Genomic DNA, 27,980 nt, shown 5'->3' on the forward strand with positions numbered 1-27,980 from the left:
CAGATTAACATTTTACCTGCAAATGAATTAGAATGACACTGAAGACCAACCTTTTATTTTTAAAACCAGACACACTCCACATGAGGTTATACATATGAAATCAAACTGGCAAGGAAGAAAAACTAGCATTTGAAGACAACAGGTATTTAAAATACTCCAACAAGATATTTCATTGAGTACAAAGGACTATAGGACCATGTTTCTTATGGACCAGGCAGTCAAGTGGGTATTTTATATTTACAAATCTCTAGTTTCATACAATGATCTTAAGTCAGATGCACTTTAATTTTTAGTTTAAGAACCTCAGAATTTATTAGTTTACAAGATGCAGCATTTGAATTTGATACTAGACATATCCTCAACTCTAGGCTACATATTGCTGTTCACGTTACCTATTCCTTGACTTCCTGTTGAACATGACATATCCTGAGCAACACATTGTTAAAAATTCATTAGTTGTGGCCAGGGGCCAGTTCTTACGGAATGTCTTAAACAGCAGCAATGAGCTAGTGCCTAACAGACTTTGTCAACTTTCTTCAAGACAAAGGGAAATATGGAAGTCAGAGGGCACAGATGTTATACTGACCCAGCTTTAGACTTGACTCACTGTCTTTGAGAATATGAGTTAGAGTAAGTGGTAAGCATCTTTTCTAAATGATGTCGGATATACCACATCCAAGCACGACAGAAAGGAGACTATGGAAAGAGGTGCCCAAACCGCACAGGTACATCCAGAAGGTGAGCGTCAAGGCAGGAAGATCAGAAACTGATGAGAACGAGAAAACTCAGGCGTTCCGAGGACAGAGGGTCATGGGGGCTGGGCAGTCCCAAGGATTGAAGTATGGATAGGCAGGTTGGGAAAAGCGGCATTGGGTAAACTTGTAAATGAGCGACCCGTGGTTTGTGACATTGAAGAAGGACACTATGCCCTCTTCACAGTCAAGGAAAACCCCAATCCGATGGAGAGGGGTGGCCACAAAGGGGTTCAGAACTGTAGGGTCACAGTTGGAAGAATCCTCAAAGATACTATACTTTGATCCATCCTGTAACCCTATAACCCAGTAGCCATTCTGAGGTTTGTATCTGTGGTAACCATTTGGCTGACTTTTGCTGCATCGTCTAACATCAAACTTCAAAGTACGTTTTCTAGAGTAAACTCCCAGGGTCCAGGCATTCTTTTCAGACACATCCACTTCCCAGTAATGTTTTCCTGACAAGAAACATTTGGAGCCCAAGATACCATTATTACAACACTTAAAGGGCCAAATGGGCACAGATGTCACTTGTCTATGATCTTCTGAAAGAATAAGATTCAAATTTAGGTTTTCTGGATTAAACGTGAAGTCCGCTGCAAGGGGGAAAAAAAGGAAAGAAAAAGATCAGATGGCAGATCCAGAAGTAGCTTGTTTGTGAAACATTGTGAAAAGCCAATGGAAAGGTTGGGGGAAAATAATACTGACTGTGGGAGAAGGTCAAACAATACAAAAATGTTACGTAATTGTTGTTTAGTACAGGATCTTGCTAAGTGTTCCAGGTTAGCCTTAGGCTTATGATTCTTCTGCCTCATCTCCCTACTGCTGTGATTGTAAGCATGTACCACCACGAGAAGCCTTAGAGGAATACATTATGTATACGAGGTAAGATAGGAGATAAAGGTGATGAGGCCTCAGTGAACACTTGGTAAAAGATGGTCAGAGCACAGTGATTTGAACATCTGCAACATCTTACCCCAGTAGGCCCGGACAGCTGTTAGCTCTGAAATGATAAAAGAATTGGTGACTTTCATTAGGAGCAAAAATTTAAAAGAGGTAACACTTTGCTCTAGAGGTAAGAAATGGTGGTATAAGAAGAGGTATTATGAGACCTTTATGAAGGTTAAAGGTCCTTTCTGGTAAGCAAGAACACTTTGCGGTGCTCCCTCAGACACAGCTGCATCGTCCCCCTCACAGAATGCCCACCTCCCTGACTCTCCTGCTATCTGTATCATAGGCACTCTCCCACTGCTCTCCTCACCTCTAAACTTTTGTAGCATGCCACTTAGATCAGGAGCTTGGAATACCATCTTCAGTTTCTTAGAAACTGCTTTTGGCTTCTTCAGTGTCCAGATCTGACTCCTAGGGATGGAGAAATATTTTAACCTTTACATCTGTCACTTTGTTGTCTCGCTAACACAACAGCCTTTATCTCCTCCACATCACTGATGTGCTTGATTCCTGAGGAGCCTAAGGGAAAGTGCTGTGAATCAGAGGCCACAGGCCTGTGAAATGTTCCCTGTGACACTGGAAGGATCTACACCTCTTAAAGTCACAGTTGCTTCTTCTAAATATGGGGGGGGGGCTTTCATCTCTTTTGAAATCTCATGAAAGTAATATATATGTGGGTGACAAGCATCAGGAAGACTTTGTCACAGAACCAAGGGTGTGGTGAGGACATACTAGTTCTCAAGGGAATTGAGAGCAAGGCTGAAGATCCTGGCTGCAATGTAGGGCTCTACACAGTTAGCCTGTGAGTTTGTGAGTAGTCTGAAGCCTCGGTTCCAGTGCTAACTGCCCCCGACCCTCGTGCCATAGAGATAACAGATGGTTGGGGGAAAAAGAAAACCTAAACTCCAGGTATGGCCCACATCAGAGATAACAGATCATTATGGGGGAAAATCCTGCAAAAGAAAAGTTGTGGCTTAAAATGAATGCGGTCAGCCAGACTCAGTGGCTCCTGTCTGTACACCTAGCACTCAGGAGGCAGAGGCAGGATGCTCAAAACCAACTTCATCTACTTAGCAAGTTCGAGACTAGCCTTGACTCCGTGGAACCTTGCCTCTATAAAGAAAAACAAAAACAAACCTCAAATGAGCCTGCTTCTAATTTCATGTGCTTCTAAAGGAAGTTGATGCTATCAGATTGACAACGACATGTTCGGGGAATATACTTTAACACAGGAGTTTGTAAAACATGCCAAGCAAGAGATGGACAATCAGAAACTTGGGTCAGAACCACAAATCCCAAGGGGTGTGTGTGTGTGTGTGTGTGTGTGTGTGTGTGTGTGTGTGTGTGTGTGTGTTTAAGTCAGTAGAAATCTTGTATTCTCAGTTAGCATAGTGTGTATGATAAACAGTCCCCATGGCCTGCCTTGGGCCTTCTTAAGGTGTGCTGTGTAAGAAACACCTGTGAAGCAGGAGATCCCGGACTGGCAACAGAAAGGGAGTGTGAAATAGTGACATGAAGTCACAGAAAATGTCTCTGAAATCTCTAATGCCCAGAGTGGCCCTAACTGACTTATACTGTCACATTCACTACCACTGAATCTGGTTCATTCTCAGTGAGGATGAAGCAATCAAGTCTTCACCTGGGACTAGCAGTTCTAGGTGATGATGACGTGGTCTCTGATCTGGGACATATTTTTCCCACTGGTATAAAAATATTTGCATGGTTCCTGTTTTAGTTGGGGTTTCTAGTGCTAACATTATGGCTGAAAGCAATCTGGAGAGGAAAGGGTTTTTCCTATCCTACATGTCTGGATCACAATCCATCATGAGGGGAAGTCAGGGCAGGAACTCAAGACAGGAGCCTGGAGGCAGAAACTGAAGCAGAGACTATGGAGGAGTGCTGCTCACTGGCTTCTTTCTTATACCCTGCTCAAACTGCTTTCTTATACAATCCAGGACCATGGACCCAGAGTGACAATAGGCCCTCCACAACAACCACTAATCATGAAAATGTCTCACAGACTTGCCTACACGCCAGTCTAATGGGTTAGCTAGCTTGTATTACTAATGTGGTAAAACTAATCAGGACAGCTACAACTCATCTTTATTACACAAAAGCACCCCTTGGGGTCGCCCATACTCACCATTTCAAGATACCGCTTACATCCTGGGGAGAAGAAAGAAAAACACAGGTCACTACGTGTGAGAATTAGAGCAGTGTTAGTGGAAAAAACAAAGGAGGAGGAGGAGGCAGCAGAAGAAGCAGAAGCAGCAGCAGAGGAGGAGGAAGAGAAAGAAGGAGGAGGAGGAGGAAGAGGAAGGACAAGGAGAAGAAGACAGAATCAGAGAATCGAGAGTAAGTTACTTTATTTCAATTTTTTTCTAGATAGTTTCTCTAATGTGGCCCAGAGTGGTGCTGAACCTCCTGTTCAGCCTCTCAAGTGCCAAGGTTACAGATAGTCCCCCTGGAAAACTGGCTAAAAATACCGTTTTTCTTGTTTTAAAGTTATGCCAAAATATCAACAAAACTGGCAACCCTTAGGCTAGACACACTAGGAAAAAAAATGAGGAGGTAAATTTTTCAAACTAGGAAGAAAAGATGAGACATTGCTACCGAGCTTAAAGAAATTAAAGAGAATCATGGTGGTTCACACCTTTCATCCCAGCACTCAGGAGGCAGAGGAAGGAGTTTGAATTTGTGAGATCAAGGCCAGCCTGGTCTACATAATGAGTCCCAGGCCAGCCAGGGCTATGTAGTGAGACCCGATCTCAAAACAAAAGCAAAAAAAAAAAAAAAAATTAAAAAGAACCATGAGGATGTGCGGTGCGGCTCAGTGGTAGCATGCTTACCTAGCAAGCGTGAGGCTCTAGATTTCCACCCCAGTTTGCTGTGTTATAAAAAATTTAAATAAGTTAGAGGAGAAGAACAAATTCCCAGAAGTACAGAACCAACCAAACTTATTCAAAAAGACAAACCATGTAAAAAGATTAGACTGGAAGTCAAAGTTCAAACAAAAGCCAACATGGCTTCACTGTTGAGCTGTTCTGAAAGTTCAAAGAATAGACAACACCAAAACTGTTAAAGCAACACACGAAGAAACAAAGCAACAAAAGCACCCCAGAATGAGGATACAGTTTGCCACTACAGTGCTGGGGAACAGAAATGAAAAAGGGGAGTCAAGAGGGCTCAGTGGGTAGAGGTGCCTGCTGCCAAGCCTGGTGACCCAAGTTCAATCCCTGGGACCCATATGGTCAAAGAAGAGGCCAGACTCCCACAAGCTGTCATTTGTTCTATACCTGTGGGCTGGGGCTTGTGTGCATGCATACATGTATGCACACGCGAACACACGTGAACACACGCCCCCCCACACACACATGATAAAATAAATGTAGTTAAAATTTTTTAAATCACAAAACAAAAATGAAAACCCATGGCTATTATAGTCATGAACAAATATTTATCCCATAAATGAGGTTTGGTTCAACATAAAGACATCAATCAATGTGACAGGCCATATTAATAGAATAAAGAATAAAAACCGCACAATCTCAATAGTGGTTAAAACCTGAAAAAGCATTTGACACACCTCCACATACTTTTCTGTAAAAACAAGAGGAGAGCAGGCAGGATTAGAAGGCACATTCTGCAGCCTGTCAGTCAAAGATGTGTAACATCGCCACCCCCGCCTCAACCCCGCCAGCCAATATCATATTTAATGGGGAAAAACGGAATGTTTTCCCCCAAAGTAGGAAAAGAAAAAGGAGAAGAGAATATTCTCTCCCATGACTTCCACCCAATGCTGTGTTATTAGCTCCAAGAAGGAAAGAGAAAATGTCCCTGCACTCTGGGGTGATCTGCTCCTTCCTACCTGCAGCAGCTCTGTGTCTGACCACTCACACCGACGCTCTAGATCTGAGATGAGTTCCTCCACCAACTGGCTCTGCTGAGCCAGCTCAGCCTCTGCCCCTGCCAGGCTGTCTAGTATCATCTGCTCCTCTTCCCTGAGTCTTTTCAGCTCGTTCTGTTCCTCCTTGTCCAGGATTCTTCTAAGTTGATTATAGCCTGTTTGGATCCTTTGTCTCTCGGTCTGGATCTGGTGCTGTGGGGATGGAGAGAGAGGTGTAATGAGTCTGCCAGGCTGAAGGAGGATGTCAGGGTAAGTAGGACTTCAGACCAAGGGAGATGGAGGAATACAACAGCAAGTTGAGGGATGCTATTCTCATCTTCTATTTTCCCTTTAGTACAAACAAACGCAAAGAAGAGTAAACAAACAGCCCTCTCCTTGTCTTATTTAAGGAGCATCTGAAAATATATAAGACAAGGAAGAGGCTCAGATTGTAGATGGATGTCTTGGGCACTCATGTCTCCCTACATTAGCACCCTTAGTTTTGGGGGAATTTTCACTTGTTTATTTGTTTGAGTTTTTTGTTTGTTTGTTTGTTTGTTTATTTTTCATGGTGTCTCTCAGCCTTTGACATTATACAACTATTTTTTTGTATACATTTTTTTTTCCGGAGCTGAGGACCGAACCCAGGGCCTTGCACTTGCTAGGCAAGCACTCTACCACTGAGCTAAATCCCCAACCCCTATACAGCTATTTTTGCATTCAATTTCAAATACGTATATGTATTTACAACATTATGCTCCCATCCCTCATCCCTAAAAAGTAACTTGTCGGATAGCTTTGGACTTATTGAATGTAAGGAAACAAAGACGAAGGGCCTAATTGGATCGGGATCAAAGAAGGTTGTCCTAAGATAGCTCTCAGCACCACTCAGGGAACGATTCCTGCCTTCCAGGAAATTCTGTCTTCTTTGATGTCAGCTTCCAATGTTTCCACCTTCTCCTGCTCCTTCCTCAGCCTCTGGAGAGCTTTCTGGAGATTCTCCTGTGTGAAAGGAATCATACCTGTCATGCGTTCTACCTGGACAGAGAACTAACAAAGAAACCACTTTGATCCCAGAAAAGACCAGTTCATAAAAGCTATGAGGTTAATGCCTACAACCTGGAGAAAGTCTAAGGAGGTGAATGAATGCATTCTTTATCCCTAGAAGAGTAAAGTCATTGCCTACCCGCTGTCTTCCCTTAGCATAAGTATAGTTCACAAGGCAAGGCAACCCTTTCCTCACATTCAGTTCAGAGTGGTCCCCTGCAGTTGCCCTGCTGAGTGGAGCAGTGAATGCTACACTCAGAAAGCATTCCCACCCAAGCAATGCAAGGGAAAGGGACCGGAAACCTTGTGTTCTTGGTTAAGAGACTGAGTGTACTGCAGGCCAACCCGTTATTTAAATAGCAAGAAAAGGCATTTCTAGGTGTTAGGAATCTAGTGGTGATGTGAATCAAGAATGACAGGAAGGAATATTTCTTACCAAGAATCACTTTCTGCCCTGTCTTCCTCCATCACGGATTTACCTGACATTCCCTGACTGCTTCGTCCCGGAGGAAGGTGTGGTGACCACGATGCTCCTGAGAACGCTCACAAACCCAGCAAATGACCTTCTTGTCCTCTTGACAGAAGAGAAGGAGTTTCTCTCCATGGTGTACACAGAGATCTCCCTTTTCCCCAATGTCAGGGCTCAACTTGACTTCCCTGAGTCTCTCTACTACATCTGCCAGATGCTTATGAGCCTGTAGATTTTCAAATGAGAATCTATTGCCACACATAGGACAGACGCTTTTCCGTCTGGGGTTGGTCACTGCAGTCTTCTTCACGGTGAGGCAGGCTTGGGATACATGGTGGCCAGAGCCTAGATTCAAGGGTTTTATCAAAAGCACGTGGCAGACAGGGCAAGTGGCCTCCTTCTGTACATCTGTCTGATCTGTTGAGGCCATTATGCTGCCCCCTGTCCCTTCCTGTCCTCACCTCTGAGGCTCTTCTTTCTTAAGGGCTACTGGATGGCTAGGAGGATTATAAAACAAATGGTGAATCAGTCCTCAAAGACAACTCAAGGCAACACGGCCACTAAGACTCCTTCAAAGTAGACAATACGATGGTTGAAAGCACTCAGTTTTCAGCCGTGATCAGACAGAATCTGAAACAAAGAACAAACCAGTAATATTTGGTAAGTAGAACAGAAGTACTACAGATGAAGAATGCAGTGGTCGCACAGCACAGTGTAGAAGAAAGAACAGAAAACATGTTAACATAGGCCTTAGCACTGTGTAGACATGCCGTCCAACAAAAAAGTCCTGGAATCTGCATAGCACACTCATAATGGACAAAGTCTTGATTTTCTTCCTAGTAGATGGCCACAGTGTTGTGACAGTCCTTTTATTGGGACCTGGCAAGTTTAGGGGTGTGTTTTCTGGCTTCCATTATTAAAACAAAACAAAACAAAATAGCTGGGTAATGGTTGGTGCAGACCTTTAATCCCAGCACTAGGGAGGCAGAATTAGGTTGATCTCTGTGAGTTTGAGGCCAGCCTGGTCTACAGTGTGAGCTCCTAGACAGTCAAGCTACACAAAGAAACCCTGCCCTGAAAAATCAAAGTTAAAATAAAATTTTTAAAAAATCACGTATTTCAAATCAAGATCTAACTACAGACAAGAATAAACCAATACCAAAAATTAGTAGAAAGAAGTAAGAACTGAAATTAGTGAATCTGGAAGCTAAAAGATTAAAACGGATCAATGAAAGGATAAACAGGACTGACAATTTCTTGACCAAATGAGCCAAAAGAGGAGTAAATGCATATGATCAGTACTCACTGTATACGTACACGCAATTTAAAAGAAAGAAAGATATTACTTTTAAAAGTGAATAAAGCTAGTGAACACTGAAAGATGATATTCAACCAACAGTTGATTGGTAATAATAAAAAGTTTAAAAATCACTATGATGTCTGGAGAGATGGTTCAGTGGTTAAGAACACTTGTTGCTCTTCCAGAGGATCCAAGTTCAGCTCCCAGCACCCACATGGTGACTCACAACATCCATAACTCCTATTCCACAGGAACAGGAAACCCTCTTTTGACCTCTGAAGTCACACATACATGGCATACACATTCTCCCTCATTCTCGTTTTTCTTCTTCTTTATTAATTTTTTTTAAATTGTATTTTTTGAGGCAAGGTCTCATGTAGCCCAGGCCAGGCATCAAACTGGCTCGATAAGCAAGGTTGACCTGGAACTAACTTTTGATTGTCCTACCTACACTTTCCAAGTGTTCAAAATATCCACATGTAACACACCACTGAACTGTCTTGAGAAACCCACACTTCCTCTTGAGTGTGTACATGCTCTCTGTCATAGAAAGTCCTCCAACTCCTCACAGAGCCTCCTCTATGGATTCTTCCTCCTATGACCGGAAGACTCCAAAGGCATTAGATAGCAGCTTCTTCCTAGCCCTCTCTTTAGAGACCCCCCACCCATATTCTCACTGCAGCACTGCTCCAAGCCTACCTCCTGTTCCTTTCTCTGAAGCACCTCTGGAACAGCTTCCTTTCAGTTTTAAGGAAAACAGCCTCCCGCCCCCCAACCTTTAAATTCCTCACATTCTTAAGAGCCTACTGAAAAGCCAGGAAGTGGTGGCATATACCTTTAACCAGCAGTTGGGAGGCAGAAACAGGCAAATCTCAAAGTTCAAGATCAGCCTGCTCTACAGAGCTAGTTTCAGAGCAGCCAGGGCTACATAGAGAAACCCTATCTCCATAACCCAAAACCCAAAACAATATAAAAAGAGATTCTACTGAACAGCTTGCTTATCTAAAAGCTAAAGTTGAAAAGCTTCAATTTAATTTTCTAAACCTGTGAAGCAGGGCACTAGTTATCCTCTAGTATAGTCTATAAGTTACTTACGGTTTTTTTTTGTTTTTTGTTTTTTTTCTGTCCTTCCTAGCTGGAGTGTAACCTTGTAGAGTTATTTCATATTAAATAAATATTGAATGGGTGCTTTAGCACACTTTTTTTCATGCCAGAAACAAGCTTTATTTCCATTGACATTTTTCATAAATATAAAAGAGACCCCCAATTATCGTCTGTGTTTAGCCTAAACTCTCCAGCATTCCTGTGCAGACTCAGAACAAGGCAGGTGGGTGAACTCTGAAACCGGAGGGTACTGGCCAATGGCGGGTCTTTAATCCATCCATCACGGTGCAAAATGCCCATATGTTAGCCTAACGTGGTAAATATCAATATCGTACCAAGAACCGTAACACCTCTCTGAGTGAGCAAACAAGGAACCGACATAACTTTCAGGGCAAGAAGAATGACCAATAAGGCCTAAGCCAGATGAGGACACTAGGGTCTCTTATGGCTATTGAAACAGAAACAAGCAGGCTTGCATTCCCAGCTACTTACAAGGCTGAGGCAGGATGATATTTGGCCCCAGAAGGCCAGGGCCAACCCAGTAATGCAGTGAAACCAGTCTCAAAAATAAATAATGAATATGTTAAATAAATTTTTAAGAAATGTTTAGGTATATTTACTAAGAGTGGGCTCCAGAGATACATGGGGTTAAAAAAGTGATTTGGGGGGATTGGGGGGATGGGGGAGGTGGTTGGGCAGGGTGGTTGGGGTTATCCAGCCTGCCTGTTTTCAGGTAAATCAAGGGCTCAGGATGTTAAGGTGACTGATAACCCCTCTGTGGCTGCAACGGGGGAGAGGGGGTAAAGACTCCTCTTAGCTGAAAGCCCCTGAAACTCTACAGTATCTAGTAGGCAGAGGGGAGAGGGAACTAGGACAAGGGAGAAAAGAGAAGGGGACATGGGGAGCTCTTGATATTCCAGACCTGTTTACAAGGTGCAAAACTGCCGCGGAGCAGAAGGAACACGGAAGTGTTTGCCCGGCGAAAGAAGGGGCTTCTCCAGAAAAGACCTTCCTGCTCAACTTTCAAGTTGTTTCCTCTTGAAACTCTTCCTCTACAGCGGTTTGTGAACTGTGAGCAATAAGCCTCTTCCAAGCTTCCCTGAGTTCCCTCCTTCCAAGTTGTCCCTCCCTCCGCCCTGGAAAAACTTTTGCACTCGCCTTAGGACCCTCACCTCAGGCCCAGAAGGTGAAATCTTTCTTCCCTGCAGAACCGGGCGGTGAGGAAAAGCCAGGGGCAGGCTTTAATCAGCCAACCAGCAGCCCCTTCCTTTCTGGATGCCGAGAAAAAGAAACTGAAACTCCAGACCAGCGGATACGAGTAAAAGGGGAGGAAACTTTTGAGTCCTAAGGGCCGGCAAAACTCTAGGCCACCGATAGAGGGCGATGCAGGGACACTGGTGATCCAGGGGCTGCCTGAAGTCTTGACTTAGAGGTGAAGTTTTCAGCGGCCAAGAAGTTTTTTTGGTAGTCATAGTTGAGGGCTGTCTCTTATATCAGGTGGGTAAAGGTCATGTTAAGGGAAGATTCCACTCAGCAAGAAGGCAGCCACGAACTCAGAAGAAACAGGAGAAACTTTTATTAACGTGTGAGCCGAAAGTCAAACAAATGGCCCAACAAGGTATACAGTTCCTTACAGCGCCAGGTAGCTGTAGTATTATTTCTGTCTAGTCACCATCTGAGGGTGGTCTGAGTTCCTTAATCCTGAAAGGTGTTCAGTTAGGAGAATAGAGAACCCAAAGACACATAGGAGCACACTTTAAAAAAAAAAAAAGAACGGGCTTTTATTTAATTTGTGAATAACAATAGTCCTTTGATTATGAAAATAGAATCTGCTGCTTGCCCTGCCCTTTGTCCACTTTGACAATCTCAAGTGTCTCCACCTCTATTTCCCCCAATGTTTGCATTAGCATTCCTTCTAGGCTCCGCCCAGCAGTTACCTAGCAACTGCTAGGTAGGCCTGGCTTGCTATAAAAGGGACTGTTTCGCCCCTCCTTCCTTGCTTTCTCTGACTTTTCTCTCTCCCTCTTACCCTTTCTCCTCTCCCCTCAGTCCCTCTCCTCCAAAAGTTTCCTGCTGCTTCTCTCTCTCTCTCTCTCTCTCTCTCTCTCTCTCTCTCTCTCTACCACCCCCCCTCTCTTGCTCTTTTGCTCCTCTCTCTCTGCCTCTCTCTCTCTCTCTCTCTCTCTCTCTCTCTCTCTCTCTCTCTCTCTCTCTCTCTCCCTCTCCCTCCCTCTCCCATGCCTCCCCATACCACGCCCTACAAAACAATCAAAAAAACCACCCAAGACACCTTACCTTTTAACAAACAGGCATAACTCTTGGCCTATCTGAGTAAAGCAAGCTCACTTACCTCTTGGCCAGGGTTTCTCCTAAGCTACCATAGATAGATAGATAGATAGATAGATAGATAGATAGATAGATAGATAGATAGATAGATAGATAGATAGATAGATAGATAGATAGACAGACAGACCTCTTTCTCTCCATTCCCCACCCCCAATCTGGGGAGGCTGCCAAATGCAAAAGCAGCTTGATATATAAAGAATTACCAAGTCAACCCAATCAACAAGAGAGAGGGAAACCATGCCTGGAACAGGAAATGGTGCTAGTGAAGTTGTAAGGGTCCATGATTGACTGAAGGATAAAACGCAGAAAGCGTTTTCTGTAGAAGTCCAGCATGCTGGGGTCTCCTATTACAAAGAGAGAGGCACCCAAGTGAGCTTGCAGAGCTGATTTAAAAGGCATTAGGGAATTCTGGGATAGGTGACTTCCACCTTAGTCTATTGAGTCCCTCTCTATGGTTGTTCTATTACCAGAGTGTGGGGGCTGGGAACTTGCTTGGGAGGTCTGGGGACTGTTACTGAGGCAGTAGCTAAGGGAGTCTGGAAATTGCTGCTGACCCACTGTCCTAGCTTCAGGCCGGGTGGCTGAGACATTCCACTACCTGGGTGTGAAGACTGGAGCCTGGGTTTTTTTTCTATCAGTAATTGACTTGCCTGGGCTTGCCCAGTTCTTAGGCCAAGTCTCCTTAACTGCCAATTTGAAGTCTGTTATGGAATCAGCCTAGCTTTCTCAAAGTCACAGACCTTAAAGGAGAATCTACAACCAGACCAATCCAAGCCAAACTTTTTTGTTATACCCACAGATAAATGTAGTCCTCCCTGTATATGAGGGGTGCAGTAAAGAAACTGTCTTACTTAGGGTCTTATTGTTGCGAACAGACACCATGACCAATGCAAGTTTTATAAAGGACAACATTTAATTGGGGCTGGCTTACAGGTTCAGAGATTCAGTCCATTATCATCAAGGCGGGAGCATGACAGCATCGCAGAGTCCAGGCAGGCATGGCGCGGGAGGAGCTGAGTTCTTTACCCGAAAGAAGCCAGGAACAGAATCAACATCCCAGGAGGAGCTAGGAGAGCCTCCAAGCCCACTCCATAGTGACACACTTCCTCCCACAATGCTGCACCTTCTAATAGTGCCACTCCTTGGCCAAGCATATGCAAATCATCACAGAAATCACCAAATTGGCGGCTCCATAATTAAGGCAAAGGTTTTTTTTTTATTTCACATATGTGAGACATATATATATATATATATATATATATATATATATATATGGACAAGGTTCCCCTCCACCACTACCTTGATATCCACTATTCTCTCCTATTGTTCTCACTATTCTCCTTATTGGCCACACACATATATTAATTATGTGTGTATATAATATTCTGTATTCAATATATATTATATACAATACAATGTATAATATGATTTACAATATAATATATAGTATATATACATAAAATGTCTGAAGTATGAATGAGAGAACATCCAGAGGCATCTGTAAGAGTCCAGAGCAGAAACAGACTGGACATGGCCAGGTCTACCTTGGCCAATAGTGAGAAGAGTAGGAGAGAATAGCGGATATTAAGGGGAACCTTGTTTGTCCTTATATAGAAAACAAAGGGGTTTCTGACAAAGAGGAGGCCTGGGGAAGTGAAAAGAGCTGAAATGCTGACTTGAGGGCTTTGAAATGTTTAAAAAGTACTTGTGAATAGGGATTGCAGGAACACTGAGGCTAGCACTGGCTTTGACATGCAGCCACAGGTATCTGTCCCTTCTATTAGAGGCAATGGAAATAAGTCCTTTTCAGAAGTTCAGTGAGGAATGCTGGCTTTTATTGAACCAACAGAAATCTTTCTAGAGTTCAGCTTGAATTGGGCTAAGACTGTCATTTTGTCATATGTGAACTGCCTGAGACCTAACACTCGCCCCTCAACAAGGAAACTTCCCTTTGTAACAGATGGAGACCACTACAGAAAATCAGAACTAATCAAAATGCGGAGTTGTGGAGCCCAGTCCCAACTGATACATCTACCAAACACTCCTGCACCTAAGGCTCAGGGAACATGGCTGAAGCGGGGGCAGAACGATTTTAAGAGCCAGAGGACCAGGGAGTTTGCAGTGGGACTGTGTCTCTCGGCAATATCTGAAGCTACGCCCGAAAAGTCTCACCATCATTACTGCTTAAACATGAGCTGAAGAAGACACAGACACAGACACAGACACAGACACAGACACAGACACAGACACAGACACACACACACACACACACACACACACACACACACACACACACACTATAACAAAGCCAACAAAAAAGATGGTGGTGTGTGGCATTCATAGAAGAAATTTACTGTGGACTCCAAGACAGCAAGAGAGGAAAAGAAGTACCATGGGGCTCGGTTCCGACAGACATTGGGAATTTCCATGCAGAAGATTTAAAGTAGCCTTGATATTGATACAAAGGAGATAGAGAAGAGTTCTTTGGGGAACCAACTATAAGTGACCTTGGCCCAAGAACATCAATTTTGGATACCCCAAATTCCATATTTTAATGTGGAAGCAGTTTGATAAAGTTCTCATAGTAACAGCAAAAAAGAAAGTAATAAGTCAATACATTTTCAAATACATTGGTGGAAACAGGGGGGCAGGTTAATCAGAGGGGAAATCTCTGCTTCTGGCCTCAGATGCTACCTGATGCCACTCTGTTGCTTGGTTAGAAAACCAGTGCTTGTTTGCACTTTCCAAATTAGTTATGTAATGAACACAAAGACATGTGCAGAGGAGAGCAGTACAGGGTTAAATAATAATTTGACAATGAACTTTGTAGCATTCAAATGTTGCAATTTTTGATTGAGGAAAAGAGAAGTGGAAATGTTTTCTTCTGGAAGCAGTTTGTTGTGCCTGCATGAGGGCTCTATACATAAGTATTCAAAGGTCAAACTAAGTGCAATGGGACTGCTGTTTGTCTACAAGTTTGGCTTCTGTGTCCTCCATATATGGTAACATACAATGTGATTGGATATCCTAAATTATCAGGTCATGGAACTAAGGTTGTGAAGAGAGGAGGGCAGCTTGGGGAGCATGCCAAGGCTCTAAGTTACATGTTGGCCAAACCACATAGACAGTTCTCAGTTCTCATTCTCTTTGGCCTCTGGAAAACCCCACTAACCACTTCACCAAACTTGCAGCACTCACTGACACGGTAATCGATCAGCCTTGCAAGGTTCAACCGGAAGTATAGCTTCTTTTTAACTTTTACTGACAATGACCAATATGTCAAAGACTAGAACTTTAAAAGTGTGAAAAGCCAGTTGTGGAATGTTAGCAGAGAGATGAGGGTTCTAAGAAAGAAAAGGGTTAGATACTGAAAACTACCTCTAATGTGCTCATCAGTGGTATTACCTAGCTTAACTAACAAGCAAAAATTGTACTTTTCAGTATCATGACCCAAACCTTAGCAACAGGTTGGACATGGCCAAACTAAATGCAATGGGAGCTTGCAAAGAGGACTCTGAACTTGAAGAGATGGCAACTAAAATTCTCCAATGTCAAATACAAAAGAAAAGAAAAGCTTATCTATGAACCAGAGAATGCTAGAGGCTACATGTACCATTGAAATACAGGAATTGTTGGGGTCTGGGTACTGCCCAGACACTAATCTCAGTCAAATAAGGATGGTTTATTGAATGTCACACTCCAAAGACTGGTTGATCAGGGACATGATTAAGGTTCAGAAGCTGAAACATGACCTTGAGTTACGACCCTACAGTATTTTTAAGTCTAAAATCTATAAGCATCTGTGCCAAGTTATTCAGGATTTAGGGATAGGGGATTTCATTAGGAACAGGTCTTTGCTGTACACTTATTCCATTCCCATTGGTTTGGGTATTCAACTGTGGCAGGGGATTTGCCTTGTCTAACATTTATGCCTTAACTTGTCCTACAGAATGGGACTTACCTTGTGTCTTAGTCAGGGTTCTCTAGAGTCATAGAACTTATGGGTAGTCTCTATATAGTAAGAGGATTGGTTGATGACTTACAGTCTATAGTCCAACTCTCCAACAATGTTCAGCAGCAGCTGTGAATGGAAGTCCAAAGATCTATCAGTGGCTCAGTCCCACGAGGCAGGCAGGCAGGCAAAAAAAAAAAAAAAAAAAAAGAATCTTCCTTCTTCCAATATCCTGATGTAAATCTCTAACAGAAGGTGCGTCCCAGATTAAAGGTGTGTACCACCATGCCAGAGTCTGGGGCTTGCTTTGTCCCAGGTGACCTTGAATTCAGAGATCTCCTTGCCTTAAACTCCAGGGATTCATAGCCACTTTGCCTCAAGATATCCATACCAAGATCCAGATCAGAAACTTGTATCTCCCAGCCTCAAGATCAGGATCACAGGTGAGCCTTCCAATTCTGGATTGTAGTTCATTCCAGACATACTCAGGTTGACAACCAGGAACAGCCACTACACCTTCTCTAAAATTTATGTCTTATCTCACCAGTCAGGATGTCAGTGCCCAGGGAAGTCTTTTATTTTTTTTAAAGATTTATTCATTTTATTATATATATAAGTACACTGTAGCTGTCTTCAGATACACCAGAAGAGGGCATTGGATCTCTTTATAGATGGTTGTGAGCCACCATGTGGTTGCTGGGAATTGAACTCAGGACCTCTGGAAGAGCAGTCGGGTGCTCTTAACCGCTGAGCCATCTCTCCAGCCCCCCAGGGAAGTCTTAAGAACTTAAACTTTACTTGAACCCTACTGAAAATAGAAGTCTTAATCCAAATAGTTTCTTCTATTGGCGCAGGTGTCTTTCTTATGTTGGGGTCCATCCTAGGGGCAGCTCATAAGAGCAAATGCCATAAAAGCTTCTACACAGGTGCAGGAAGTGCTCCTGGATGGTTGGTTTGGGTTCACACTTACTGTGGGTAATTATATAAAGGAGTTCTACTAAATTCTATTATGATTGGTTTCCAAGGACACGGAATATAATTGAATATGCAAACAACTTGAGCATGAGAAAATTTCCGAGTAACAGTAGAAACAACATATCAGAAAGTGTCCTCATAATATTAGTTACAGCACAAAATGGCAGGCTAGCCAGGTAACCGTTGCCTAGGCCTTAAGATTTTACCTAGACAGGGTTGAAGATTTAGCTCTGTGGTAGAGCGCTTGCCTAGCAAGCACAAGGCCCTGGGTTCGGTCCCCAGCTCCGAAGGAAAAAAAAAAGATTTTACCTAGACCTTAACAGGAATGAAGACAAAGATGGTCAATATGAGGAGGACAAATGGCTGAAATTATAAGCCAGGGATTTATAAAACTTAATGTTGGACGCTAAATCTGAAATCCACTGAGTGTAACAACACCCAAAAATTCATTTTTAAAAAAGCAAACTATTGTTAGTTGTCAGGGAAGAGAATATCTAATTAGTTGGTGCAAAGAATTGAGTACGAGGCCTTGTACATGATTAAGTCTCACCTTTGAGTTTCTCCTGAGATTAAATTTTTTTTTATAGCTTCAATTTCTCATTTATTATATATAAGTACACTGTAGCTGTCTTCAGATACACCAGAAGGGGGCATCGGATCTCTTTTACAGATGGTTGTGAGCCACCATGTGGTTGCTGGGAATTGAACTCTGGACCTCTGGAAGAGTAGTCGGGTGCCCTTAACCACTGAGCCATCTCTCCAGCCCCTGAGATTAAATTTTAATCATTTAGCATGTCAATAAACTAAAATAAGAAACTATTACTGTTGGTAGGATAATAAACATTTTTGCTTTAAAATTAAGATTTCTTTACATTTAATTATCTTATCATTGAGGCTCCTTTTAACATAACTGTAGCCATTTTGTAATCAGTCTCCATTTTGCTCATAAGGTGAAATTAAGTTCAGGTGCTTAATATTTTATAGCTGACACTAAAGAATGTTACTAATAAGCCAAAAAGTTATGGTTGAAGCACTTGTACCCTGGTTTTTCTCTTTTTTTATAGATTTATTTATTTATTTATTTATTTATTTATAAGTACACTGTAGGAGAACATATTTTATGTATGAGTACACATCAGGAGAAGGCATCAGATCCCATGACAGATGGTTGTGAGCCAACATATAGTTGCTGGGATTTGAACTCAGGACCTTGGGAAGAGCAGTCAGTACTCTTAACCGCAGAGCCATTTCTCCAGACCTACTTGTACCCAGTTATCTCAATGTTCTGAAATTCTCCTGTTCACTACCTGTCTACCACTCCTTACCTCACTCAGGACCAATCAGCTTAAAGGTTGTCTGATAATACTTTGTCTAGTTAGCCAAAAATGTACCACTTCACTGCTTACCTTCAAACTTTCGAACCTCGTTTTTCATATAAAAAGTCTGCCCCAGGAAAGTCTGGTGCCAGAATTAGGTTTTTCTTTCTCGTAGTCCTGGATGTCTGGTGTTACAGTGCACGTCCAATAGGTTATTCTTGCTTAACTGAGATTGGTTTAAGTATGGCTTGTGTGGCAATTCCCAGACCAACATTCATGATTTAGATAAAATGTAATTGTCACTCTCACTGTAATGAAGTAACTTTTTTCAAATAATACACATTTTTTAAAAGTATTTCTTTTATTATTGAGAAAGGGTCTTAATATGTATCCCTTGGCTACCTTGTAACTTCTTATACAAATCAGGCTGGTGCTGAATTCAGGGATCTGTCTGTGTTCACCTCCCAAGATCTGGAATTAAGGTCAAGGGGCTTTTATTTTTCGTTTTGTATAAATGTGTTTGTGTGTGGATGAGAATGCAGTATCCAGGGAGGTCTGTAGAAAGTGTCAAGTCCCCTGGAACTAGTTACATGAGATTATGGTGTTGCAGGATATTTGGTTACATCGTGAACCCCAAGATTGTGAACTGAAAAAACTTGGCTGTGGTGTGGCTCAGCCCTAGGGCACACCCTTAGTCCAAGAACTTTCTGTAAACAAGAGCTACATAAAGTCAAGCATAGGTCAAGGGGCAGAGCAAACAACCAGTTGAGAGGAGCAAAACGTAAGGAAGTAAAAGGGAAGGTCTGAGCTGAATGATGTTTAAGACAGCTTGGAGAAGGAGCTTCCTCCTGGAATGTCAGTAGGGTAGGAAGGTCAGCTGGGCGAGTTCTCTGCCTCTTAGAGCTAAGCTTTCACTACAGCATCCGGTTGAGTTTCTACCTTAAGTTCTTCTGGAAAAGGTTTGGGGCCGAAAGCTTGCTCTAGCTGTCTGTGTCAGCCTTTCTGGAGGCTTTCAGTTACTTCGGTATCTAGGGTCATTTTCTGGTTGCCTCTTTGGAGCCTTAAAGCAAATTTTTTTTTTTTTTTTTGTTTCTTTTTTTTTCGGAGCTGGGGACCGAACCCAGGGCCTTGCCCTTCCTAGGCAAGTGCTCTATCACTGAGCTAAATCCCCAACCCCGCCTTCAAGCAAATTTAATTAAGGTTTTTAGAGGCTAGGACTAACTTCTTTGACCTGGAACTTACTGAATGACAAAAAAAAAAGAGGAAAGGGAGGAAATACCCTGACAGATCTTTCTGAACTTCTGCCAGTGCTGGCCCATCTTCCCACTCTCTTCAGGGCAGCTCAGGATGTGGAACCTGTACTTCTGGGATGCCACAGATGTCATGTCCCAGAACAAACACACACTAGGCTTTTACCAGAGGCCAGAGTCCTCAAGAGCAGAAATGTTTTCCAGACACGATTCTCTTTCCAATCATCTTCCCAAGCCCATGTTTCCCAGCTGTGTTCAATTGTGGTCTTTATTGCCAGTCTTGGGTTTCTGGAGTGATGGCTCAGAAGTTAAGAGCATGGTTTATTCTTCCAGAGAACCTGAGTTTTGTTCCCAGCCCCATGGTCCAGTTCCAGAGGATCTGAAGCCTCTGGTGTCCTCACTCATACAAACACCTATGTACCTGACTGAAAAACAGAATCTTAAAATCTGCCCTCCATAAAAAAAAAAAAAAAAAAGCTGGGCTGGAGAGATGGCTCAGAGGTTAAGAGCACTGACTGCTCTTCTAGAGGTCCTGAGTTCAATTCCCAGCAACCACATGGTGGCTCACAACCATCTGTAATGGATCTGATGCCCTCTTCTGGTGTCTGAAGACAGCTACAGTGTGCTCATGTAAATAAATAAATCCTAAAAAAAAAAAAAAAAAAAAAAAAGCCCTCACGGTTTGGGGATGAGTGTACAGACAGGTTCTTTTATAAACAGGTGTTCCTGTACCTCCAGTCTCCAGTTCCAGTACCTCTAGTCCAAGACTGTTTTCTTCTAGGGCTTCCTCAAGAACAGAAAGTTCATCTTGACAGTTATCCAGTAGAAGGGTAACAGAAGCCAATGCATAACTGAAGACTTCGTGTGGTAGCTTATGCCTGTAACCCCAGCAGTTGGAAGGCTAAGGCAGGAAGCCACCACTACAGTTTGATGGCTAGCCTGGGCTATAGAGTGTGACTGAATCCCCAAATAAATCCAAAAACAACTGAAGAAAGTTTTATTTAAATATATCCAAAATGTCATCATCGTTAAGATAATAGATTATTTCACATTGCTTTTATGGAAATCCAGGGTGTATTTCATAGTTGCAATACATTGGAGAGTACCCAAAAGCCACTAGTGACCCTTAGCTGCAGTGTCAGAAGTCCAGCCCTGTCTCCTGTGACATTCATCTCCATCTTCACATCTTGAACAGGAAAGCCTATAGCACCTCTCAGCACAGCCATGGCAGCTCGCTCTTTTACAATTTGAATTTGAGCACAAAGAGACATTCTAGGCTGAGATGAAGTCAGTATTAGCCTATGCACCTAGTTCCTCCGGATGCTGAAGCAAGCTTAAAATAAAGTTAGCCTGGACTTGAGAGCAAGCTCAAGGCCAGCCTGGGGAACTTGGTAAGACCCTGTGTCAGCAAAACAAACCAACCAGACAAAGAACCCAATAGTAACAAAATACAAAACACACACACACACACACACACACACACACACACACACACACACACACACACACACACAATGGGGTTGCCAAGCTTGGTGCTAAAATGTTTCTGCTTGACATAAAAAGCCCTGAGTTCAACCCCTAGCGCTATGAAAGGAATAAGAGGGGCTGAAGGACAGAATGAATCACCATGAAAGTGGTTAACTGCATTTCTTCTTCCTCCTAGATAATAACTAATACCAGTTGGTTGAGGCTTTCTCCTCCTCTTATTTTATCTCCCCTTCAAGCGCATTTTCCACTCTTAAATTTTTATGACGAAGGCTGAAGGTTGTGGTAGCATTTACTGTGCTACAATCTCTTCTGGAAGCCATGGAAAGAATAGTGGTCAGTCGATTTTTATTATTTTATTATAATCCTAAATATACATATAATCCCCTGCCCATAATTTCTTTTTTATATATTACCAGAAAGCACGAGAATGCAAAGTTAGAGGTAGTTTTGTTTATAAAGATCGATGAAAACCTAACCTAGAGTCAGAAAAAAAACAAAGAAGTACTGAATGTAACACATGTACTTCAGGAATCAGTGGTGAACTTGACAACCCAGACTACTCAGTGTAGCTGACCCAGGAGCAGAATAAAAAGGATACACAATTCTCTAAATAACTATAGGGAAAAAAATCTATTAAATTCAATAGTTACAAAAGAACCCAAAAAACAAAACAAAAACAAAAACAACAACAACAACAACAACAAAAAAAACCCAACCAAACCAAAAAGACCTCCCATCTAATTTATAGAGAATTTTTTACATTTGACCACACACATCAAATATCATGCTTAGCCAGGTGTTGTCAGATAAACCTATACTCAGTATTTGGGAGGTGGGGCGGAAGGACGGAGTCTGTAGCCAGCTTGGACTATTTTTGCGGCCTATATCTTAACATTAAAACAAAAATCACAGCCAAGTATGGGCATGTCCATTAGGACTCTGGATCAATTTTCAGTTACTTTCTCAATCACAAAACTGGACGTGGTGTCACATGACTTCAACCCTGGCACTCAGAAGGGAGGTAATTGGATCTCTCCGAGTTCAAGGTCAGCCTGCCCTAGAGAGAGAGTTCCAGAAATCCTACCTCAAAAAAACAAAACAAAACAAACAAACAAAAACCAACCCAAAACACTACTTTCCCATGAGATGGGTCAAGAGTGATCACTTCAGCAATGGGCAGTGTTCTACTAGGAGAACAGAGGCTCGAAGAGGAGGTAGCAGACCTCAGGAAGTTGGGCGCCGCAGAGTCATCGGGACTACACAGCTGCAGGGATTAAAATACGGACAAAGGGCAGTAGGGAAGTAATACCTGGAGAAGGTGTAGATGGGCAAGCCATGGTTTGTGACATTATAAAAGGAGACCGTGCCAGCCTCATAGTCTAAGAAAACCCCTATGCGTCGAGGTGGCACCGTCATGGAGAGGAGTAGGGATGGGGAGGAGTCCTCATAGGCTCTGTACTCGTGCTTGCGCTGCAAACCTATCACCCAGTATCCACTCTGTGGCTGATACCGAGAGTAGGCTCCCTGCTTGCTGGAGTACTGGCTGAAGGAGAACATGGGTTCCACAGGGGTACTGCATACACCCAAGATCCACGCCGTCTTCTTGGTCACATCCACTTCCCAGTAGTATTTTCCTGAGGAGAAGTGCTGAGAACCCAGGACACTACAGTCATAATGTTCTTCCAGACTAGACGGCTCCGACAGCTTGGCACCCACAAACCTCACCTGTCTCCGGTTTTTCGACAGGACAAGATTTAAATTAGCCGTCTGTGGATTCAGAGTCACGTCCACTGTAGGAGGAGGCATGACAGTAGCAAATAAGAATGGGCACATGGGTCCCATGACTCTGGGAGGAGGGGACAAAGGAAATGGGGGAGGGGGGGCATGACTGAGTAGCAGGGAAAGGAGAGTTATGGACACCTAAGACCTGAGAGACCATGCATGTTTGTTGAGAAGCGTGTGAAAGGGGTGTACGAGAGAGGCCGTGGATTCTACTCACCCCAGTAGCTTTGGACGTCTGTCAGCTCTATAAGAAAAGTAAAACATGTAAAAGAACATCACCCCTGGTACAGGGACTACATTGTCGTCTTTGGCACCGTGCATTATCAGTCCCTCTGCGTCTACACTCATAACTACTGCTCTCTACATAACCATGTCCTCTACAGTGATTCCACGCCTACTTCCCCCAAACTTACCTCTAAAGACTCGCAGCATCTTCTTCAGATCCGGGGCTCGAAACAAACTTTTCAGCTTGGTGGGGAGAGCTTGGGGCTTCTTCAAGGTCCAGAACTCACTCCTAGTGAGGACAGACCTTATAAGAGCTTCAGGGTGCTGCCTCTGCCTCCCCAACCCTCAGAACCAATGATGGATTTCAACATTCTTTCCTGAGGAAAGGCAGCAAGGGCCCTGCCCTGGACCAGAAGACCTGGACTAGCTGCTTACTATCCCCATACATTTCAGCAAACGTTAACGTAATAAGCCTCATTTAGTCTCCTTCTTTAAAAAAAAATAATTTTTATGTCTGTGAGTACACTCGCTGTCTTCAGACACACCAGAAAAGGGCATCAGATCCCATTACAGATGGTTGTGAGCCACCATGTGGTGGCTGGGAATTGAACTCAGGACCTCTGGAAGAGTAGTCAGTGCTCTTAACCACTGAGCCATCTCTCCAGCCCTATTTTCTTTCCTATTGTAACTTCTATAATATACAGTGGATTTACTTTTTCTACTTGTGTCCAAAGGAAGAGGAATGGTGGTGGAGTGCTTTGCTGCATGTAAAAAGGAAACAAAATGTTTAAAAATGTCAGCGCTGCATCAGAATGTCCACCAGGGGGTGCTGGAGATGCCCACACTGATCAGGAACCCTGCTGTCACACTGAAAGAATACATATAGAAGGGCTTGCTTCAAGGCTGTGGGCCTTGGTTTCGCCACCAGAAACCCAGGTCCATTATCAAAGAGGCCTGAAGGGTCTGTGGGCGACTTCAGATATCACCTCCGTGGTGACTTTGTAGATTTCATTACTGAAGAGACCTTGTTCTATCCCAGGGCCAAAGCCATCCCTCTCGTGACTCAGGTCCACTTCTTACTAGAACTGACATATAAGGAAATCTGAACATGGGGCAGGAAGACCAGGACTGGAGAGGCAGGGGAGGAAGGGAAAGTTCACAGACAGCATCTGGAGAGCCGGTTCTCAAGCCGTGACAATACACAGATAGTGATTTCCCTCTAAGACGCACAGTCAAGAACAGGAAAACCAGTGTCGAAGGCAGGTAAAGAGGTTGGTGAAAAAGAATCATGTCTCCTTTTAGCATTTAGCATTCTCTTACCATACCAATTCTACTACCGTGGATGCCAGCCCGCTCTTTTACTTTTGAGATCTCTAAATTCACACACAACTTAATATACCAGTCTCAAGCCTCTCACGCCTCTGACTTTCCCCTGTTCCCACGGGATTATTTTACAGGGGTCAAGAACTTTTGGAAAGCCCAAGGGAATTAACTAGTATTCTCACATACCTTTTTGTGACGTCACCCACATCCTAGGAAGGAAAAAAGACAGATTAAGGTTCTTCCGCCTTTACCACCCCATGGAGTGACCAGGAGCAAACAAACAAAGGCCCGAGGGCTACAAAAGAGTAGAGATGAGAGCTTGGAGCCAGCCAGATACAGCCTGCACGGTGCACGCCCGTGACCCCAGCACTCGGGAAGTTGAGGCAAACAGACTATAAGTTTGAGGTCAACCTGGGGTATACCGCAAGAATTCATCTCAAAAGACCTAAACACAAAACCCCAAAACAAAAGTTCCTAATGACCCATGTATAAATTTGTGTAAGTTTCTTTATTTTTATTAACTGTGGGTTTTGTTTGTTTTTTGGCAACGTTAGGGATTGAAACCAAAGTTTTATGTAGGCAAATCCCCATCACTGAGCTATCTCCTTATTACTGTTTGAAATGTTAATGTTAGGCCCATGTATGTATGTATTGTATGTATTGTATGTATGTAGGTATCACCAGTAATTTAGCTTGCAGCACCCTGTAGTTATGATAAACTAATTTCTATCCTTGAGACAATCACAGGCTTTACTTTATTTTTTGGTTTTTTGAGACAGGGTTTCTCTGTATAGCCCTGGTTGTCCTAGAACTTATTCCATAGACCAGGCTGGCCTCAAATTCGAGAGATTTGCCTGCCTCTGCCTCTAGTGTGCTGGGATTTAAGGTGTGTGCGAGTACCTGGCTTTGAGACAGTCACAGGTTTTAAACATAGTTCTCTCTCAAACGTCATGTTCTGTGCATATGTACTAAAGCAGACACAGTATCTGTTGCTACAGCACACTAGGAGATTGTACTGAAGAGAGTAAAAGCAGAGAAAGGCTGAGAAGTGACGACTCTAACTTGATTTTGATGTGTTTTCCTGTGAGGAACTGAAAATTCCCATCATAGCAATAGAAACAAGAGCTGCCTGGTGAACAGAAGTTTTCAGCTAGGGTTAGCTGGGGACATCGGACAATGTTAAAGGGCTTTGGAATGCTTTATCTGGGGTAGTACCATAGACTTGTAGTGGGGAGGGGGCCAGGAATTCGGGGAAATTTCCTACAAGATACAGAAGAGTCCCTAACAGCTAAGGTTTATCTGTATCAGAACATAGAGGTTCCAGGAGAACAATGCTGACTAAAACAGATCTCCACAATTCCAGATAAACTTCTGGGCTACTCCAGTCTGGGAAGAAGTAACAATGGGCTTCCCTTAGCATTTGCATCTGAACCGTTTTAGACTTTGACCTGTAGCCTCACAGTTCTATACCTGCAACAGTTCCACTGTGGACCCCCGGCACCGGTGCTCCAGGTCTGAGATGAGGTCTTTTAGTGACTGGCTCTGGTGGATCAGGTCACCCTCGGCCTTTTCTATGATGCTCAGCCCCTTCCTCTCTTCCACTTCCAGTTTCTTCAGTTCCCGCTGCTCCTCCCTGTCCAGGATGCTTCGGAGCTGATTAAACTCTGTCTGGATCCGGTGTCTCTCAGGCTCCATCTGACTCTTCAGCACCAGAGAAAAACAGGCAGTTGGTTGCTGGACCAAAGGTTCTCCCTGAGGGAGGAGGGGGCAGGAAGCAGCTGCATACTGCTTTCCTGGGCCTGCCTGTCAGAGCGGAGGGACACAGACCTCGTAGGACCTGTTCTCAGGCCCTAAGCCTTAGGCTGTCTCTCTAAAGTTCGGAGTTATGTGAGTCTTGGGTGAGTTTAGACTCCAGGAAGTTCATCTACCCTCTTAAGCATCTAGATCACCATCTGCTTCTAATTTTGAGTCCTCACAATTAACATCATTTCCAGGAGGTCACGGTGAAAATAGAGTAAGATTCAGAATTACAAATTATGGGTCACATCAGACTGATTGGCCTTTCTTTTCCTTTTTTTTTTTTTTTTTTTTTTTGAGACAGGGTTTCTCTGTTTAACTCTGACTAGCTTGGAAATCACTTCGTAGATAAGGATGGCCTTGAATGCATAGAGACCAGCCTGTCCTTGACTTCCAAATGCTAGAATTAAAGGTGTGTTAGACTAAGTCTGGGAAGCCAACTTTTCTCTTACAATTGCCTTAAAAATCTGGGAGGGCCAGGAAAGATGCCTCAGATGTTAAGAGCATTTGTTGCTCTACCAGAGGACACAAGTATGATTCTCAGTCTCCAACGGTGACTCAGAGTTGTCTGTAAGGAGAAATCTGATCTCTTTACGCACCAGGCATACTAATAATGCATGTAGGTAACAACCATAAACATAAGAGAAAATAAAATGTAATTTTTAAAAAAAGCATAAAAACAAAAAACAAAGAAAAAACCCCAAAAACAAAAACAAACAAACCAAATCCCAACCGACCAACCAAAACAAACAAACAAACAAACAAAAAAACCAACAAAAGAAGACGTTGTTGACATGTTACTTAACTTCCACACCAATTCCCCTTTACAAGGAAAAGGACCAGATGTGGGGAAGCAAGTGTATCAAGAAGGAGGAGACTCTAGGGCACCCTGGTCCTCAGTCCCATGGTCACCTCTGTTGTCCCAGATCACATTCAGGAGAATCCTACTTGCCTTCCAGGATTCCCTCTTCTCTTGGATAAGAGCTTTTAGCTTCTCGGCTTCCTGCTGCTCCCTCCTCAGCTTCTTCAGAGACTCCTGGAACATGTCCTGGAGGGAACATACCCGGTTAAAGAGGGGTCAGCCTCAAACTGTCTTACTACCTAGACATACTTTCTAGGTTCAACTTCCAGGTAATCGTGAGTTCTACAAAGAAGTTTGGCCTTCACATATAGTTCCAGTTGGTAGTGTTCGCCCAGCATGCAAATCATCTGGACACTTGTAATCACAGAATTCTGGAAAATGAAGGCAGTAGGATCAGAAGTTCAAGGTCGTCATTAGCTATATAGTCCCTTTGAATCAATAACTGGAGTATATGGGACCTTATTTTTTTAAAAAAGAAAGTCTGATATAAAAAAGAAAAGAAAGCCAGGCAGTGGTGGGGCACACCTTTAATCCCACCACTTGGGAAGCAGAGGCAGGTAGATCTCTGTGTTCGAGGCCAGCCTGGGCTGCACAAAGAAATTCTCTCTTGCAATCTTCCAGAAGAAGAAAGCAAACCCACACTATAAAGCAATCAGGTGAGAACATGAAGTCAGGTTAAGCTCAGGACCTACCTGGTACTCCTGTGCTACCTCCTCCATGAGGAATGTGTGATGACCACGGTGCTCCAGAGATCGCTCACAAAGCCAGCAAATTAACTTCCCATCCTCCTTGCAAAAAAGTTGAAGTTTCTCTCCATGAAGCGCACAAAAAATGACCTCGAGCTGTTTTCCAGGGCCTAACACCACTTCTCTGAGCCTTTTCACTATGGCGGCCAGGTGCCGGTTAGGACGGAGGTTCCCAGGCTGGTAGACGGTCCGGCACACAGGACAGCTGCTCTTCCCTTCTGGATCGAGCACTGAATTATCACTGTTTCCTATGATGCAGGCCTGGCAGAAGCTATGACCGCAATCTATGCTCAGGGGTTCTGTCAGGAGCTCCAAGCAGATAGGGCAAGTGACTTCATCTCGGATGTCCACCAGGACTGCTGAAGTCATTGTAGTCACTCTTTTGTCTATCTTCCCAGGTCTGCTTATA

The 27,980-nt window shown here is 43.3% G+C and overlaps 1 protein-coding gene across 1 annotated transcript; it reads right to left on the bottom strand.

Moving 5' to 3' along the window:
* Nucleotides 1–36: 36 nt before the first annotated feature.
* On the bottom strand, nt 37–27,980 carry Trim6 (tripartite motif containing 6). Its single transcript, XM_032895075.1, is given in 15 exon segments — nt 37–1,348; nt 1,729–1,755; nt 2,014–2,114; nt 3,847–3,869; nt 5,572–5,802; nt 6,496–6,591; nt 7,116–7,542; nt 7,544–7,576; nt 22,065–22,626; nt 22,836–22,862; nt 23,032–23,132; nt 24,353–24,375; nt 25,637–25,867; nt 26,916–27,011; nt 27,518–27,980. Coding segments are annotated over 15 exon segments (2,964 nt in total). The 5' UTR covers nt 27,941–27,980; the 3' UTR covers nt 37–785.

This window comes from Rattus rattus, chromosome 2 (assembly GCF_011064425.1).
Source record: "Rattus rattus isolate New Zealand chromosome 2, Rrattus_CSIRO_v1, whole genome shotgun sequence".
Taxonomy (NCBI): Eukaryota; Metazoa; Chordata; class Mammalia; order Rodentia; family Muridae; genus Rattus; species Rattus rattus.